This window comes from Bactrocera latifrons, unplaced genomic scaffold (genome assembly GCF_001853355.1).
Source record: "Bactrocera latifrons isolate USDA-ARS-PBARC rearing strain unplaced genomic scaffold, ASM185335v1 scaffold_63, whole genome shotgun sequence".
Classification (NCBI taxonomy): Eukaryota; Metazoa; Arthropoda; class Insecta; order Diptera; family Tephritidae; genus Bactrocera; species Bactrocera latifrons.
The window spans coordinates 52,999-73,483 of record NW_017537301.1 but is presented as its reverse complement, the minus strand read 5'-3'; the positions used below and the strand labels follow the sequence as shown (position 1 = coordinate 73,483).

Genomic DNA, 20,485 nt, shown 5'->3' with positions numbered 1-20,485 from the left:
TTCATTTTTTTATATTTTAAATTTGTTTTAAAATATGTTTTAACTAAATCCCAAAGTTTTCTTAGCTTTTGGCGACAGCTGCACACTGTTGCATTTTAGTATTTTCTAATTTTATTTAAACTTTATACAAAGTGTTTTTGTTGCTGTTGTTTTCATATGCTTCAGTGTTTATTATTATTTTGAATTGAATGCTGTTTACTTTTGACGAGAAGAAATTACAGTTAGCAAAAATGTGTGAATTTCCAACGGTTTGTTYTTATTGTTTAAACTGCAGCTTTGCTTGCATGTGTGTGTATGTGTGAGTATACCAAGTCATGTATGTATATATGTATTGCTAYGCCTATTAGTTGGCATACATTGAATTAAACACTAAATGCCACTAACACTGTTGTTGTTTTTGTTGCTGCGGTTGCATTTATTTTCGAAYTTTACTATTTTACATACAATTTTAAATATATTTTTTAAGTCTTATTATTTTTTTTTCTCTTTATAATATTTTGTTTTCTCTTGTATTTGGTTTATTTCCTTTCAATGTTTTCTCTCCATTTTCTCTGTTTATTTTGCTCTTTATTCGACATTCTCATTTACCTTGTTAAACTTAAATTGAATTCCTTTTGATTTCCATCAGCTACACTAGTCAAACTTAACCAAACTTAACTTATACATATGTATATGTATGTATGTAWGTATTTATATGTATAKATGTTCTAGATATATTTGTCTAATGGCTATAAAATGAAGTAATTTACAAACGATTTTGATTACTCTCTTCTATTTCTATTTGATCAGTGAATTTATTCATTTGATTTTCGTTTTTATTTTTTGTTGTTGCTTTTAAAGGGCTAATTTTATTTTTTKAAATTATTTGGAGTACAATGAAATAGAATATATACATATGTATGTGTGTGTGATTTTTTTTCGTCTGTAAACGCGCTTTCTGTACAATTTTTTCATATTTAGCTTTAGAAACTAACATTATTTGTAGTTGTAGTTGTATTTTGGGCGCATTATCGCTATAGCAAATCAAGTGTAAGATTTGTAAATTTAAAAGTAGTTTGGTTAATGCATTTTTGGCAGACACGTGTAAGTACTTGGTGGTCTAGTGAGAACTACAGTTATTCGCTTAAAATCATTTACACACAGAGTGCGGCCGGATCTCAATACGCTAGATGTTATCTCAAGATCAGGCTTGAAATGTTTTCTTCATGAACTATCATAACAAAAGTAAAATTTAAATTTATGGCACAGAGCTTATACAAAAATAACTAAATAATTATTACTTATAATAATAACTAGGTAATTAAGCTTAAACATTACTTGTTAGTAAAACCATATGGAAACAAAAAAATACTTAAAATAATTATATTTTTCTCTCGTATCTAGAAAATATGCAGCGTCTGCTACTTTTGAGTTAAAAAAAATATCTAGATTATACAGTTACTATATGTTTCCTTAATTTTAAAGGAAATGACCTATACAAATGAAAATTATTCATGAAAAGCAATGACCTTACTAAAAATGTTCTTCAAAGCACTCAGACATTTGGTGTAAATTATGGCAGAATCTTTTTTGTTTCTCAATTCCCCTGCTTCGTTGAAATAATATAAAGCTTTAGTAGTCGAAATTTGAATTCGTTATTCGTCTTACCTCAATATCAATCTAACCTCAATACATAAGTGATATTTGAAGAAAAAATTGCCGAAACTACGAGGTGTACCGRTATGAAATGAAAGTTAAGATACAAATTTATAGGTAGAGAACATTTGTTGTGAACGARCCTTAATTTWCTTCTGTTTGGTCAGCTTGACATCTGTCAAACATATTGCATAATCACTTAAAATCATTGAACAAACAACAACAAACTTTTTCATTGTGTTCAGAATGTCTAATGTACCGAAWAGTGATGATTTGCGCCACCAAAAAYGATAAGTCAAAAGCAAATGGCAGCCATGTTAAATGTGGCACTGCAAGCAAACTCAGGCTATTGAAAAACTATGGGTAAGATTCTAAAGTGTGTCAACATCAACTGCAAAGAYAGATCGATTCGGTAAGAAGCCCTTGCTCTGTGTTTAATGAGATTAGAAGGTCTGGTTTATCATGAGCTCATAAGCYGTGCTGAAAATATTAATACCAATCGCTGCAGACAACAAATGATCAAAACCACGAACCATSCATTGATCGGAAAAGGCCCAGAATGCGCCAAAAGACACGGCAACGTAGATTTGTTACACKAAAAATGCACCTGAACAAAAGATAAATCGGTTCAGAATACAATCAACATACTTGGCTGGAAGTTGTCTRATTGATTTGCATCAAAGACGAACATGGTATCCACAAATTACTAGAAAGGTGGCCAAAATGTGTACAAAGCAATGGTGAATGCTTTGAATAATTTTTTACTTTCCACTTGAAAATAWGTATTCCATTTTCGCAACAAAACGCTCATTTCATGCCCGTACACTTTGTGCACTGCCACTTAATTGCTAATGAAAATTATTTATTAAAATAGCTAATAATATTTTGCTGAATGTCATAAAAATTAGTATTATTTGTACTGCAAGACTTTTAAAAGGGCTCTACCTAATTTTTATCCCAACAGGCATCAAAAGTTACTATCAAAAATACCCAGAAAGTGTAGGGATATATATTTTGAATATTAAACCATGACCTACCGTAGTTATTAGTCCTAAGCACTATTAAATTCAAACATCTTACTTGCTTACTAACCTATACGCCTACCTGATCATGTATAAAACTCATAAGATTATTTTTAAAAGAAAAATTATTGAATTTCAAAATTTGTTATAAATATCCGCCATTATAGCAGCTTATTGGCCAGAAGTCGAAGATAAAAGTTTAATAGTTTTAGAATTGCTGCAAAACTTATGGGTCTCTTGTACAGAATCATTCATATTACATATGAAAATATGATATTTCGTAATACAACACACAGTGTCTTGATTTCGTGGGCAAATGGGCCTACTAAGCTGAAGGCGTAATACCATTTATGTGTAAATTAACTAATTGAACATATAGAGTAGACAAAGGAAAGCTTTCCATCATGGCTCCTACTCAAATATGGTATACCAAAGTTTATAGCCCTTTTCYACAGGAATTAATTGTTCCATTGACTGGCCTTTGCTTGATTAAAGCGCTAAAATCGATTTACCATACAAAATAAAAAACTTGATTTTACAACATTAAATTTTCATTGAATTCAAATCGCGTTAAAACCGGAATACAACTTGCGGGTTTGTTGTCCATATTATATATTTAACTGGACTTAACTCTTCGGCTTTATGTCTAGGCTGTAAATTTCGCTGTGTGCATTGTTAAAWTAGCAATCAGCTGATGAATTGTASTCATTAGATAAAATACAAAAYGAGAAYAYAAGCAAGTGTGACAGGTGACTTGTTCCTTCATTTTAAGTTTACTGTACTAAATTAATTTGACTGTGCGAAATGCAATATTAATGGCATTAAGTTTCTTATCATAACCTCAATATAAAAAAAAATCTCTTCTAAATGTACCCCACAGTTCAATAGTATTGAGTGTGAGCTGGATATGTACCAATTGGTATGTCCAAATTCTTCTCTTGAATATTTTGCGCCTTTCTTCATGCATTTGAAAAAATCTTAAAAGTTAATTTGACTTTCTATTTGAATTTCCACAAACTTCGTTAGAAATTCAAACGATATTTTCTTTCCTTAATAACTCGATTAATAGCCAGCAKGCCGCACTCTGTTGCCAATTGCCTGTTGTTGTGTTATGTAATTATCAAAAACCTAAAACCTAAATATACCCAGAATGTGTGTATGGCTGTGTGATGCTCATAGATTATTTATCTTTTCTTAAATTCATTAGCAACATAATCCCGAAAATCATTATCGTTAAAACAACTTAAGCCATAACCAAACCTAAGCTGCGCACATAGTTACGAAAAATTTGTTTTGAGCGAGTGTCCAACCTCAGAAACCGAATATGAAATTTGCAAAGAGAGCTACTGTCATATTTTGCTCTTTTCAAATTACTCTGTTTCCGAATTTTTAGCTTGCTTTAATTTCGATTTTTTTTTTTTTTTTGAGCGATAATGACTTCTAGAATTACTTGTTTTCTTTGTGTAATCCTATGCTAAATACATATTTACAAATTTTATAGACACTATTTTTAAATTTTTGCTTTAATTTTTGATTCTTTGTAATACTCTCAACTTATGCTAACTATGCTCTCTTAAKTGGACTAAAACTTAAATTTATTTTAACTATAATAATTTTACGCTAAATTTGTTTTATAAAAAAATTCGAGCTGCAATCTGAGAACATACCAAACTGAAATTCCTTAAAATGCATTGTTTCACATTGTTTTTGTTGTTGCTGTTGAGTTTTTAACTTCTCTGCGGCGGCGAGTTGCTTACTTTAGCATTGGRTCCATCGTCGTGAATTCCATTTCACCGCGTGGCAAAATCAAGTCGGGGTCTGTAATGTAGACTGGCGTTGCAATAAAAGAAAACACACCACAGTTGCAAATATTTGAGTTTTTTGTAGTTGAGTGTGGTCATAGGTTGCAAGTGTGTGGTATGGGAAGAGGAGTACGGTGTATTTATAGGGTTTAGAAAATTAAATTGTGCGTGTATGGTGGTGTGGCGCAGAGGTAGAGTAGAACAAAGCGAAAGCACAAAATAAAGTGAGTGGAGAAAAGAGTTGAGTTATTAGTATTTTAAATACACATAAGTATGTTTATTTTTATATACAAAATCGGTGGTGCAGTTGGTTTAGTGTGTGTAATATTTATGGTAAGCCAAGGAAGCCAACTTATTTTGATATGGCAATGACGCACTTAAAATTWAAATTCAAATACGTTTTATAGCTAATAATTATAGCAAAATATTTGTTCCATAAACGTTTTAAAGAAAATAATTATTGCATAAAAATTATTCGACAACTTTTCCATAGCAAATTTTTATAGCAAATTCCATCAAGTTTCTATAGCAAATTATTATAGCAAAACGTTCACTTTTTACAGATTTATAGTTAATAATTATTGAAAAATATTTACTCCACAAAGGTTTTATAGCAAAGGATTTATTCAGTCATATTTTTATAGCCAAATACTTATATCATAATTTTTAAAGCAAATTATTCACGTAAAACATTTATTCGACGATATTTTTATGGCCAAATTATAGCAAAACATGTGCTTTATAATGTTTTATAGTTATAGTACTCATGCCATAATATATTTATGGCTAAATATTTAATTCCAAAAYTATTATTGCTTTATGGAATTCTTAATAATAGCAATGTTTTTATAGCAAATAATTATAGAACATTTTTTCTGTCTTAAAATTTTCAAACTAAATTATAGCAAATTATTTATCCTACATATTTTTTAGCGTTGTTAGTTGTGAGCAGTATTGTACTATCGTTTCCCACTTTTATCGCAAATTACATGATAAACTTCCGAACTAAGTGTAAGACGTCACGTGATCGCCTYTTAAAAATTAATTTTCTATTATTGCATATCTAATATATCAAAACAAATTGGCTTCTTCAAATATAAGTAATAAAGTAATTAGCAGCATGTTTCTGAGCTCTTAACAAATGTCAGACRTTTACAACTAAAAGCAGACAACACATAAAAAGCGTTGGCAAATGAGAAATAAAAATGCATATTAAAAAGCAAAAAAGCCAAAAAGAAAATGTGCAAAATTGCGCAGTGCCATTGGAAGCCATTTCAAAGGCATGCCGAAGTAATTAAAGCGAAAGGTGCTAAAGCTGCGAGAAATCACTGAAAAACACGCAAAAGCGCCGCTTGGCGAAAATCACTRCTAAGCGCCGGCATGCGATCTGCCAAGTGCCGCCTTGACCCTTGGGCCCATAAGAGTACACGAGAACACTCACAAACCAAAACACATACATGAGCATGCATTCATGTATATATGCTTGTGTGTGTGTGTGTGTGTGTGTGTAATATGACATGCGAGTTTTTATTATTTTATTTTCACTCGACGTCGCCATTATGTTTTGAGTTTATTTCATTTTTATATCGTTTTATTATGTGCGGCGCTATTGCTTTAGATTTGCTTACACTTCGCTTTTACTTCTACGRGACTGTCAGCGCCAACTCTCCGACGCGGCACTTACTCATACTCGCAACATTTTTATGCGACGCAACAAGCGTGCAACGTGTGGCAACACACTTTTACTCGTATGAGACACCATGTTTAGGTGTGTATGTGTGTTTTACTGCTGTGGGCACTCGCACGCTGGCAGGCGCTCGCATTCGGCTTTACGCCGTTAACTTTCAGCTTTTATATAGCTCTGTTATTTCTGTACATTTTATTGTTATTGCACTTTATATGAGAGTGCGTCGCAGTTGTGTTGCTTGCTATATCGCGTCTTATGGTCATAAAGATACACACACATATACATGTATGCGTGCACATGCACACACACACAGAGTGCTCCCTTAGTGAATGCCATGCGGTTTGCCATCACGCTGATAGCATGTCGAATATTGATGTTGTTATAGTTGTTGCCGCAGTTGAGTGTGTCAAACCGCGTTGATAGAAGTGTTGCATAAATGCACCAAAAAAAAAAAAGGAATCTCACAAAAGCGAAATAAAGAGAAAGTAAACCACACTTGCCATAATACAGTGCTCATGCAGCCACATATAAATAAGTATGTTTGTATGTATAGTATTCATGCGAAATCGTAACGCACGAAGCATCAGCCACAACCAAATCACCGACTTCATCATTTCGATTACTTTCAGTTCGTGCAAGTAAACCTGCTTGTAAAGGCGGAAATTACGCATTGCGCACACGCACAATCATACCTCAATACACATGCATACATGCACTTACATATACATGCAGCGGCGACATGAAAAGAATCTGCCGCAGAAGCTGATTTCGATTCGGCCACCTCGAAGGGAAGGCGAAGCTTTAACTGCATTTTGGTGCTTTACGTGCTGCTGCTTGGGGCAGCAAAAAATCATTTCACCTTTCAACTTAATAACTGAAGGCATTAGAATATAAGTATGAAGTAACCACGTGTGGAATGGAAGTCGAATCAGCACACGGACCAAATAATTTTAGATTTTGTGTTTTTGCTCAAACATTTTGGTATCGATGAAGTGGCAAAGAAATGACTAAAAAAATAGGAAATTGATTTTTTTTTTTGTTTAGTGGAAAGTGAGRAGAAATTCTAAACAAATTTTCAGCAGCATGAATGTAAAACTATTAAAATAGTTCTGAATTTATAGTGATGGAGAAAGGGAAAAGGGGAGAAAAAGAGAGATAGAAAAGTATATTCGACTTTGTATACTATATTTAAGGTTTAAAAATACCCAATTCAAGAGATCTACCTTAATTTATATATTTGATACACCTTTCAGTTTGATGTGGAACTTGGAGGTTTGCTTGCTGTGTGACTATGTGAATACAGTGTCGACGTGGAGAAATAGGCTTGGTTATTAARACTAAGTTCTCTACTTGGTAATTTCAGAATAAAATTTATTGTAAAAATGATTTTTTATAAATAATTTTTTTCTTTTTGTATAATTAATGTATTATAAAGGATAAAATTATAAGCAGTGCAAATTATTATATTTCTAAATAGAAGGAAGAGAAATTGTTCAATCAGCTTAGCTTAGAATATTCTCCTCAACTGAGTTTTAAACTGCTGAAAACTGCTTCTGAAGAACTTAGCATAAATTGGTAAGGGGGAGTGAAACATAAAATGGTCATAAAAAAATCGAGAATACATTTAAATATCTTTCGCACATGATCTCTGACGGGCATAAAAAAAGTTTCTGCACATTATTCAAGAATCAAACCTAAAAAAGTCTGCTCTAGAAAACACTGTGCGTAGCAAGACTTACGGTCGAAGAAAAGTTAAGGATTGAAAGTATGACGGCATTTTTTCAATATTTGAAATTCATCAAAATTTTTGATCAAATTTGAAATTATAGTCTTGAGAAAAATTGCTTTTGAAGATAAACGAATGATTTTGGTTGTACTAAATGGCTTCTCTTAAGGAGGCTACAACTTAAAACCTATATGAGTTATTGAAAAAATATATTACTTTTAATGTCACAACAAATGATGTAAAGACAAATATGTTATCAAACAGTAGTAAAAAATGTGACTGAAAACCTTAACATTTGTTATCAAAAAGAAAAACGAAAATAGCACTTAGCACTCAAGACATTGTGGAAGACTATTTAGGGATAAACATTGTATGAAAGTTTTTTTTTTAATGTTTTTAGGCAATACTTTTTTCCACTCAAGGCGAGTTCAACTTGATTTCATAACATTTATAGCGGTTTGAAATTCCCTAAAATATAAACCAAGTGCTAATAATGCCTTAAAAATATTTTAGGGACATTCTCGACTACAAACGCGACATTAATAATTTGCGTAATGTTGTAAAAATCAGATTTGCTTTAAAACTGAGCTCAATTATCTAAAACTAAGCCACAATCAATATCAATAAATTCTCAAATACTGTCTGTCTATATTTTTCAAAMAAATTAGTTTAATAAATATAATTAAATTCGTAACTTATAACACAAAGTAGTTTGCCCTTCTCAATTTTTAACAGAAAAAACGCTTACTTTCAATGCGAAAATAACTGCAAAGCGACGCGATAGTTGCGTAACATAATACGTTCGCCGTTATGTTGTAACACCTTTTGTAAGTGGCAAAGGGCATTGCTCTAATGAGCTGCGCGTTAATAGTGAGTGCTGCGCTCAAAGGCCCGAGAAAATTATGGCATTTGACACGCAGCAAAGATAAGCGTATTTTATTACAAAGCAAAGCAAAAATTACACAAAAATAAAAACAAGATTACAAAATATATATGCAAAGGCATAATCTAAAGTCACATTGTGCAACTAGAGTGCTTTKCTCAGGCTTACATTGCAGTCGACGCTTCAGTTGACAAGCGAGTTTGAGTAAAGGTGTAATTTTTTCTCAATTAATTTGACTTGATTGACGCAGCAAAGGAATTTTTTAAACAAACAAGGGATAAACGTATGATGAGRAGAAATAGTGGAGTTGAGWAAGCAATCTGTTGCCTSTTAATGACGCACGCAAAACCACATWTACACACACACTTATGTTTCATACACACCGACGTTGCGTATACGCCCTGGCTGTCATGTGTTGCATTACATGTTTTGATGCAGATACACCTTCATATAGTATGTGCATATGTGTTTCAGCATATAAAATGCCCAATCACTTTTCAAATTGGCCGCAGCCACCCAGCTGCTCACAGTTATTTGCGTATTTAATGCCAATATTTACACTTGCGGGCAGCCTAATTGGCCGCCCATCTATTACCGGCCCAAATGCCCACCTCTCTGAACGCACTTCAGTCCGCATGCAAATAATACCTATGCGTAGTTTTAGTTTCTATGCACAAGAAATACTAAAAGTACTATAAATTGAAAAATTTTAACAGTGAATGTTGATTTTATTTTTTTAATTACTCTTCTATTAGTTTTCATGCATTTTTTCTGGGCATATTTCAGTAACCACAGCAGCTTACAATCGAATTTTACATGTTGTGCGCACTCGTTGTGATTTTAGGGAAACAAATATGTATATATTCAAGCAAAATAAACGAATGCACTTCCAGCAAGTATGCAGTAAATCTAATCATTGCGGGAAATTTAGAAATAAAGGTAAAMATTTAAAATGAAAACTAGGAAGTGCTTATTCCTAATACACTTCTTATATATGTGTGCATGTGTGCGTTARTTCTTGTTATATTTGCAACATGTGTTGGCAAAATCTTCTATTTACATATGTCAAATCACAGCGTTATAAACAGCTGCTGCTTTCACTTCAAGGAATTAAAAAATTTGTTCAACAGATTTATTCGCATTGGCTCAATTTCACACACTTCTCAAAAAAAGCTGTAACCAATATTCCATTTGTTGTAACTATTTGCCAAAAAACCCAATTAAGAAAGACCGAGTATGCACACAAGTGAAAATGGAATGAAAATTACTATGAGTTATGTAACATATATTTCGAGTCAATAGCAGGAAATTAATACTATATTGCAAGTTTCAATTTTCTAGCATAATCGAATTGCAGCCTGCTTTATTGCTGTATATTTAGTATAGATATAATTTTTTCGAAATTGTGTAGCTGATGTTAAGGTAGTAAAGAGTGATAAAGTAGCCTTAGTGGAAAAAAGGATTATATTGCATTTGGTTACGTATACGCCACGTYGGTAATGTAAGCTGTTCTCTTAATTTCTGCATGTTTCGCACACTTAGGTACACAGAAGTCATTTAATAAATAAATAAAGAGATACACATAACATGTATATTCATGCATATGTGCAGCTGTGCCAGCCTTCAGGGGCATACACCAGGGATTTTTGGCAATAAAAATAAACTATATATACTTTTTTTCACAACTTTTACAATGTCTTCTTAAAATACATACATAATTGTAAAGATATAATTTTAAACCACTTGGCATACTTAGTCAAGTTTTTATTGCTAAAATTCGTAATTTTTACTATGAGACACCAGGTATGCCCCTGAAGACATATGCTGATGGCGCCCAATAAAGAACTACACTGCCAAAGTGATCTTCTCCGTGCATGGAACCTAACAAAAAGTTCTCTGCTAGAACATACTCTCCGCAGAAATATCTATGGTCTAACACAACCTAAAATTTACGAACTGGAAGAGTATACRAAAAGATGAATTTAGTCCAAAAATTTTGATTGAATTTGACTTGTCAACTTGTGGGTCGTTGTTTGGAGAACTATATGCAGAATAAGCAAGCAAATTTTTGGAAATTTGGAAAGTGTAGTTTTGAGAAAAATGGGTTTAAAGATAAACAAATGGAACTGATTGAGCAAAACGGCAGCACTTTAGAAGTCTGAAACCTAAAAACTATTTGAGAACCCATTTATAGGTACAACATTTSGAAATATGAGAGAAAAGAAGGATTTTCGATGACTTTTAAGTTTTCAACGGTTCAGGAAGCCACTATGTGATTTATTTTAGTTGGTTAAATATCACCAATCTTAAAACTTTTGCGCTTCTGAATACCCAGGCCTCAAAAGTTAAAGATATCGCAAAACAAGATGTCGTACTCAGAATATTATAGTTGAGGTGCAATTCGWTAAGAAAACAAACTCAGAGAAAGAGTACAGTACGGGAATCTAATTTTTCAAGAATTCATATTTCAGCTATCTTTCTACATAAATTTGAAAGAACTTATAATACATAAAGGTTAAATAACTGTGCCATGCTCGATGTTGCCTATAAGCAACATTGTACATATATGCTTTTAAGTCCCGTTATTTAAATTTTTTTGACACGCGGTTATTTGCATTATGTAGTCTGGTGTATTGTGTAAGCTTACTGTGAMTTGTTCTATTGYAAGCTATGCAAGGATTCATTCAGTCGGCGTTTTTCGTAGAGTGAAATTGTGAAGACCGCGAAAAACGGTGTTTACGCAAAAAGTTTTTAAGAATATTAAAATAGCTGTTTTATTGTAAAACAGAGGAAACAACATAAATAAATAAAGGTGAGATAGTTATTAAAAATGATAATAAGGCATTGGAAAAGTGTTCAGTTTTTTTACAATAATTTCGTAAAAGTGCTGTTGGTTATAGGCAACACCCTGTACCTAACGAACCAGGATACATAGACATTTTTATCACTTCATACTTCAGTTAAGACTAACAAGTATCTCTCTTAAAACATATTTTAGCTCCGCACATTTGAATTCGGGCATGAGAGGGTTAATCAATTTTTTCCAAAGTGAAAGTGGATAACTACACAATTTTTTTTTCTTTTTTTTTCCTTTTTTTTTATAAAAGTAGCCTCAATTACAAGTATACTTTCCCAAGAAATCCAATGCAAGACTCATGGTTTGTATGCTATTGTTTTCCATAAGGTTCACTCTGTTGATAGCTAATTGAAATCTTTGGAGAAACGAAATCGCAGATTCCAAAGAAGGCTTCAAAAAATAATATAGTAAGAGTTTTGCTATGACTATTTTCCTAAAAGCATTTAATTTGCTGGTTCTACCAGCTCAGTGTAGAATCACAACAAAGTTGAGTCCTCATTTAACCAAAGTGAAAAGGTTGATTTCAAACCGAAATTAATTATACCAGAAAGTTCAAAAACAATCAGCAGCTGGGTATAGTTGAATACCTTATTTCAATTCCCAAACATTTCAAAACAGATAATAGAAAGGTGTTCTTGTTGTTGTTTTATAAGAGACAAGAAAACAGACCAGCTAACTAGAAGATAATTTTTCAGACATCAGTGAGCTAAAGTGGTCCACATCACTGATTAGTAAGGAATGGTGGCTGTGAATCTCAATTCCCATCTTTCGTGCCTCTTATACTTCGGCAACCAGCCGAGCCATTGAATGTTATCCAAATAATTTCGGAAACATTCTTCTTTAATAAGACAACGCAAATGATCTGCTAAGAGCAACATAGTATTGGTAGCGCTCTAAGCGGCAATTAAAGACACGTTTATTACATAAAGCAGAAAAAAATCTGCTGAACTTGTTCTAAAAATACAGTTTTTCTCCGTTAAAGTAACGGCAACTATGTAGTGCAGTTGGCCGTGTACTCTAGCAATCAGTAAAGTTGAAGGAATTACCAAAGACCGAAAAGTCAAAACAAATGCAGAAATGAAAGTGCATAAGGAGATGAATTAAATGGTTGGAAAGTCGTAAAATTGTGCAACTGTAYGTTTGTATGTATGTGTGTGTGAGTATATATCGATCTCTGTCAGGTTTGAATTTATTAATTAGACAAGTTGTTGTTTTTTTGTCTACCATAAGTATGAGCGCTTGCAAGTCTGCCTGTTCCTCTGTCATTTTATGTATATGTGAGTTTACAGGTGTGTGTATGTGTGTGCTAAGTGGTAGTCGAATTGTACAAACTCAAACATCACTGCAGCTCTGATAAATCAGTAATTTCTGTTGCTTTCCATTCAGTGGCGCCATGATTTTGTTGCCCCTGCCRCCGCACGGCATGAACAGATAGGGGGGATAACGCTTCGAGCGGCTGACAGCTGCAACACCCGAGCACTGCTTGCTCTTGCCGCCTGTGCTGCCGGTGCCATCGCTTGCTGTGACTGTAAAATTGTTGCTACTGCCGGCATTGTTGGTGCAATCAAGCAGAGGTATTAAGAAGTCGCCTACGAGAAAATGTTGTTTTTTTTTCTTTTATTGAGAAAAAAGTTGGAATAATTTTCTATGGGGGAAATTTGAAGATTTTCTGTCGTGAGTACTACCAGCGGTGAGGTAAGAAGAGGAATTTGGAAAAAGATGAGTACAAAATCGAATCGCTCGAATAACATTTTGCATTACATAAGGAGATAGTAGGAGCTAGAAAAGAAATTGAGATAGAGCARGAGTGAGAGAAGAACTATAAGGTTTAACAAACGCTATGGCAGCACCAACTAATTGCTGGACTAACTACGAGGGATATGTAACAAGACCGAACAATAATTACTCAACCTACGCAACTTCGCAAATTTTTCGAAAAAGTATGTACGAATGTAAAAGAAWTTTCTAAATACTTGGTTCATCTAAGAATTCGAAAAGTACTTTTGGCTTAATTGTAATATTCGAATTACCCAGTTGCTCATATCGGCTTTGTGTGTATGTATATACGTGTATAGGAGACTAGTCATTGTGTTTTATTTACAACGTCCAATGTTGGATGCAATGTAATTCTAAGTATTCGAATTGCTTACTTTGTGACTAAAACGAGCGAAATGTACAAAGTCGGCATTTGAGCTGTGGTTTGATCGAATTACTACCGCAGAATGTCTCCTACTTGGACTAAAATTATCTATGTGAGCTCATATATCTTTCACTTATCTCTACCACAGCTTTGGCCGACAATAACTTCTGCTTTCGCAAATACCAAAAAATTAAAATAATCAGAAAATAAAGTGTTTATATATACGAAATACAAAGTTTGCTCTAAAAGAGAGCACGACAGGATTATAAAAAACAAAAGAAAAAAAGAAACAAAAGAATGCGAGTACACCGAAGCTGTAATACCTCCCTCAAATATAGAAGTTTTCATTTTTTTCTTTGGAAAGGATGTGTACGAAATTTCAAGCCAACAACTGATAAACTCAGAGACTAGTGCACGTATATTCAGTCCGAGTAAATCAAGTCAGTTCATCACATTGATCAATAATATACAGTATCCGAAAAGGCTATAGATACCTCATCATCTTTTTTACAACTCTTTGAATATTTCTTTCAAGTCTTCAACAATTAAAAAAATTCATTAACTATTGGTACATACTGTAAGCTAGCAAATAATACCGATGTGATATGTACCGTCAGCTTTTGCTTCGTTGGCAGAACGAAGACTTCTTGATGATTACTTGAACTTTGCAGGCGACAAAAACAAGAAATATTTGTGTGTAGTGTTTTTTGTGTAAATAATTTTAATACTATAAATATCAGTACACACGCTTGAGAAAGCAAAATTTTCATAATTTTTATATCAGTAAGTTGTTTTATACAATACTTTTAAGATTATATTTAGTGAAATATGAAAATCTACAGCAATAGGTGTTAACTTACGAAATTGATGTACAGGATCATTTTAATGGCCTGCAGTGCGGCAAGATCGCAAAAAAACAAAAACGATGGACTATAAAATGCAACCATGCTCGCAAAGAGACTAAACTGATCAGAGCAGTGAAGAAAGACCCGACTGTTGCAGTCCGATTTATTCAGAAAACTATTGTTTCTAAGGGAACAAGTCGGCGTAGAACCTGAGAAGACGGTTATTCCAGTCACTACAAGATCAAAAAGCCTTTCATCAGTAAAAATAGCTTGAAGGTGCAATTGGAAGAAGCCAAAAAGTACTATCAAATGTCGCCAAATTTTTGGAATAAAGTAATTTGGAGTGATGAGAACAAATTTGAATTAAACAATCCGAAAGGCAGAGGAAAAATTTGGCATAAGAGTCATGGAAGGCTCCTAAGTCAATGCATACAAAGCAGCTTAATGGTCAAAGGTAAGAAGGCGGCTAGTCTTACGTACAGATGCTGACTTCAAATTTAGAGCCCGCAGCTCAAAAAATAAGCTTAGAAAGTAACTTTATATACCAGCAGGACATTAACGACAAATTGATGGAGCTCCTACCAATTATTGTCCTTGACTTATATCCTATTGAGCATTTATGCCAATAATTTGATGATAAGCTCGAATGATCTTCTTGTCGTTCGAATAAACAATGGATTTTTATTAGATATAAGGACTCTGGRAAAACATACCACAATCGCTTTTTCAAAACACTAAATMCTCAAACTCTACTTAGAATAGGTTAGAAACKTTTGTCGTTGCTAAATATTATACTCTTTCTCAGAAGATAGCGACCTTTCGAACTATATTACATATGTACAATACTTAAATCTAATTTTTTTTTAACGAAATATAACCTTAAACAAAATAGAAAAATAAATAAGGCAATACATWTAATTTCTCAAAAGATTAAATAATTGTGGTCTTTACATTCATAGGGTATTCATAGTTTTGTCGGATACTATATACTCCTTATAGGGTCTCCGACCTCTCCTAAACAACAATAATTCTATTCACTTAATGAAGAATGTTTGTGTAAGATTTCAATACATTAATATGAAAAACACCGAAACTCGTCGCATTTTGGCTTGTCGTGAGAAAGCTCTGACGAAAAGCGGTTTGTACGATTTAGGAGAGGCGATTTTGGCTTGAAAGACGAAGTACGTCCTAGCCGGCAAACAAGTTTGACGATGAGAAGCTGGTAGCCCGATTAATGGGTAAGATGATGCTAAAGGCTCTCCCAAAATCTTTGGAGRTATTCTTAAAAGTAATTCTAAAATGTTTAAAAGCAGCAAGATAGAACTAAAGGCAAACAAATTAGCTGTCACGTGAAATGAAGCCGAGAGAAATTTGAAATTCTGTTTGAACGCTACTAAGAGAAGTCGGTTTTGTATCGGTTTGTGAATATGAACGCTTCGATATTATATCGAATTGAACAGGGTTACAGTTTCTTTTTTTTTTTTTTTTACTTTACGTCTAATTCAATAATGTTGAGATCCAAAACTGTGTTTTAGCTAGCAAATACTGACTTCTTAAAAATGTTAGACTAATCTAAATATTTTAGCAGTTCTGGCAGSACAGCTGTCTGAGTGGTAAAGCGATGGACGGGTAAGAGGACTAGAGATTGTAGCAGATCATCATGATTGCTCTTCTACTGTATGGACAAACCTCTGTGGTGGTGAGGTCGTTTTAAGAAACAAATAATATATAATGAAAGACTATCCAAATTGTCAACCCATAAGGCTCTAGCATTGCTCTCTCGTGGCTCTCTTAGAGCCACTTCCCACTAATGTTATGTGATATTCGAATAAATCCTCAAAACTCTGACGTGGCATTTAGTGTACAATAATATTGGAAGGCATAAAATAAAAAAAGGAGCGYATTGCAACCATCAGAGGGGGGGAGGAGGGTGGCGCCGCGGTTTGTTGCCTCTCAATTTGTGCAATTGGTTCGCCCTTAAATGCAAACATGAGTAAATTTATTGAAACTGCATGTGTAGGCGCAGAAAACTACACACACATGTATGTGAGTGTGTATGTATTTGAGCGGTATATTTATTGGCATGCACATGTGGCACTAACGGAAATGTTGCATGTAAAGTTTATTTAGTTGTCGGTTGATGCTTTCAACTTCATCATGTTGACATCAAATAACAAATTGTGAACTTTCTTGTTATTGTTGGGTGCGCTTGTTGTTGCCGCTGTTATTGTTGTTGTAGAAAGCTGCTCTGGCCGGTCATTCAGTGTTATTCGCGTAGCTCAGGGCCTCAACGATGCACGCGCTGTGGMTGTTGTTTGTTTTGTTGTTATATTTCATAMMGTTGCTGTTGTTTTTGTTGTTGTTGCTGTTATTGCGGTGAAATGCATTTTCGATTGTTGTGCAATTGTTACTTTTCGTGGCTATTTGCGTGCTTTACTTGCGTATTTTTGTCTGTGCATGCGGCAGTTCAGCAATAATGTTTTTGTTGTTGTAGGTTGCAAGTGTGTTTTTTTAGTTTTTCATTGTTTTGTATAACTGCTTTTTTTCAGCCGGTGTTCCCTTTGTTGTATTGCAAATGTATTTTTCGTGTTTTCGCCATGATGCAGGCCACAAACTGCTGAGTGCAACAACAACAGCGGCAGCAACAATCAACAAAGCTGGCCACAAGTGCGTTGTATTGTACGTAATTTATTACACGCACACACACTCACGCACATAAATATGCATAAGCTTTTATTTATATGCATAAGCACACACACACACACACACAGGCGCATTCGTAGCCAACAATTATTGCSAAAGACTGAATGGCCGACTAACAATAAATGAAATTCAAACAATGCCGCGCACAATAAACACAGCGCTTCGGCGGAAAAATCGTCGGCCCCAATCGTGCATGTCCTCGAGTGTTGCATAATTGAAATTTTAACTTCAATTTCCAATAGCCGATGGAGCGGCATAAAAGTTCGGCGCGCCTGTCGCTTTGMGCCAACGTTTGGGCTTAAGTGCCGCAGACGCTGTGGGTTCTACGAACATCGGATTCACCGGATGTAATGCTGTTGCAAAGCGACAAAAACATATAATAAATCGAAATAAAGGAAAATTAAATCATTAAAAATAAGAACAACAGGGATTAAAGAGCTACGCAGTGCCGCGAGCGAACGATTGTTTGCACTTTAGAAGCGAAACTGCTCGATGGCTTAACATCGGCTGAATTCGGATTGAAGTATTAAACCAGACACAGAGAAGCACAAGGTGGTGCCATGAAACGTGTTTGTAGTCCTGTGAGTAGAGCTGTACACCTGATCKAAATGGAGATCATATATCTCTATTTATAATTATAAATTTTTAAACAGGCGAAATATGTATATAACGGGAGACTCAAGCAGAAGCACTTTTTCAATTGCCATTTTTGACAGCTCACGCGTGAGTCAAACYGTCAAATTTGTTATTTTTGTTCAGTATTGTTTGGAGTTTCATCATGGAAAGACTTCCGCTTGAACAACGTTTACARAGCGACTTCATTCAAAGTATTCAACTTCATTACGAAAATTCATGTTCTGTATAAAAYGTGTTGCGCACGCTTCGCTCAACTTTTGGTTAAAATAATCGGCCTACTGGGCGTACTATTCGCAACACCATCACYGATCTTGGAACCCCTCGATCTTCCCAAGCGACATCACTTCGCTCTATGGGCTCTTGAAAAACTCCCTGAACATCCGAAGTTTTCGAGACAAATTATGTTCAGCGATGAGGCCAATTTCTGGCTCAATGTGTATGTAAACAAACAAAATTTCTGTATTTGGAACGAAGAACAACCTGAAGAGATTCCAAAACTGTTATTTCATCATAAAAAACCCACGGTTTGATGTGGTTTTTTGGCCGGTGGAATCATTGCTCCACATTTCTTCAAAAATGATGCCGGTGAGAACGTAACSGTTTATGGCGACCGTTKTCGCGCCATGATAACCGACTATTTGCTACCTGAAATTTAAGCTTTTGATTTCGGCAACATTTTGTGTCAAYAAGACGGTAACATTTCTTCCACATCGCATCCATTAATGGATTTATTGAGAGAACCCGTCGTTCAACAKATAATTTCAYGTTTTCGGCCACCAAGTCACACCGTTAAACTTTTTCCWGTRGGGATATGTACAGTCTAAAGTCTATGATGTCGCTTCGAGTCAGGCCTTGGAGCAAAACATCGCGTGTTTCATTCCTCACTTACCAGTCGAAATACTCAAACGATTCATCGTAGATTGGACTCAACGGATGGACCATCTGAGACGTAGCCGCTGTCAATATTTGAAAGAGGTAGTACTCAAAAGAACAAATGCCTCTGAATGTTCTTGCGAATGATAATTCCCCATTAAATTTGAAGTTTCTGTGTTTTTCTATATCAAAGTAGGGAACTTCGAGAGGATCACCCTTGGCACAAATTCGTTAATGAGAGAAACAAAAGCACAATTTTCATTTCATAATAAATTATAATTTCTTTGAATCACGACACTTTGATTCCAGAAAATAGTGCAGAGATACTTAAGTGTCGGAACAAAGTGTCTTGCTGATGGAGTTTAACTGAACATAACTCAACATCATTTAAGGGATTATTTTTACTTGTAGATTTGCAAGAAACCATGTCGGAGATATTAAAACAGTTCACAAAATTCGCTTATTTCCTGCCATGAAAGTGGACAAAATCACTTAATAAATATGATTTCACAAAAGCGGGCAGGGGGTTAATTATCAAAATCGAATAACTACTGAAAATTCTAGGGTTTACAGAGAAAGTTACACACTTTTGTTACTGAGCGATCATAYAAGAAGATATGAGTTAAACATATGTATTACAACCCATTGTAGATATTAAATTGCTTTGAGGGATTGTTTCGTCTGGAGACAGATTGAGAGGCAATGGGAGCAAGTACTCCAAATAGAAAATAATATGCGGCGAATAATTTGAGTACCAAAGAGCTTTATTTTCCAATAAAGGATGATTGTCGTTGTGCTGATAAATCACGATTTTTACAATATAATCAGCATAGTGGAGAAGTTTCTACTACATAACGGAACTTCTCTTTATATACATTTTCAATTCAACCTTTTGAGGCAAAATTTTTATTTTTGAATACAATTGTACTAATAATCTCAGACTTTCACATATATATTAGTGTAAGCAGTGTTTATAAAAAAAATTAATTAAAATATTGAAAAAAATAAACAAATGCTATAAATAAAAATCTCATAGGAGTACTTTTACAGGGAAAGCATCGTCCAATATATTTATTAAGCTAAAAACTATAATTTCTAAACTCACACTATTAGTAGGCAAGTATACGTAGTCGAATCAATTGAGTATAATTTTATTACACAGAACGTTACTAATTTTTTTGAAATATTTGTACAATACAATTTATATAYAACACATTGACATTGGCTTTGGTAGTATTTACACAAGCAAGTATAAATTTATAAATAAATTGAGTGAAAGAAAATTAATACTTAAAATATAAAGCTAMAAATATTATGCTTTCTAATTACATTTGTCACATGCCAACAAAKTAGAAAATAATTACAATAAAAATGCGTCAGAAATATTTCTCAAAATTATAATTACGTAACTACAAAAATGAACGAATTTTTTTGAAATTCTATTAAAAATTATAACATTTTGTAATTAATGAATATATTTTTACAATTTTTTTTTATTTACTAAAATTTATATCTTCAAAGTAGTGTATTGAAATGCAGTAGAAAATCTTGAATACGTCGTTTGAAATATTTGAAATCGATTCATCGATGTAGCTTAAATTGATTGAACTTATTTTAAGATGTTGTCTCAAGTTTATGTAAACATACACATATTTAAGTGGTTTCGAAATTTTCGA

At 33.8% G+C, this 20,485-nt stretch overlaps 1 protein-coding gene across 1 annotated transcript in view; it reads right to left on the bottom strand.

Annotated features, from left to right (window-relative positions):
• Positions 1 to 4,136: 4,136 nt before the first annotated feature.
• LOC108975216 overlaps positions 4,137 to 20,485 on the bottom strand; it is a gene marked incomplete at its 5' end in the record, with an annotated part of 66,920 nt that continues 50,571 nt past the window's right edge. Inside the window, one exon of the mRNA XM_018943564.1 lies at positions 4,137 to 4,475. Coding sequence (XP_018799109.1) covers positions 4,411 to 4,475 — 65 coding nt within the window. The remainder of the gene's footprint in view (positions 4,476 to 20,485) is intronic.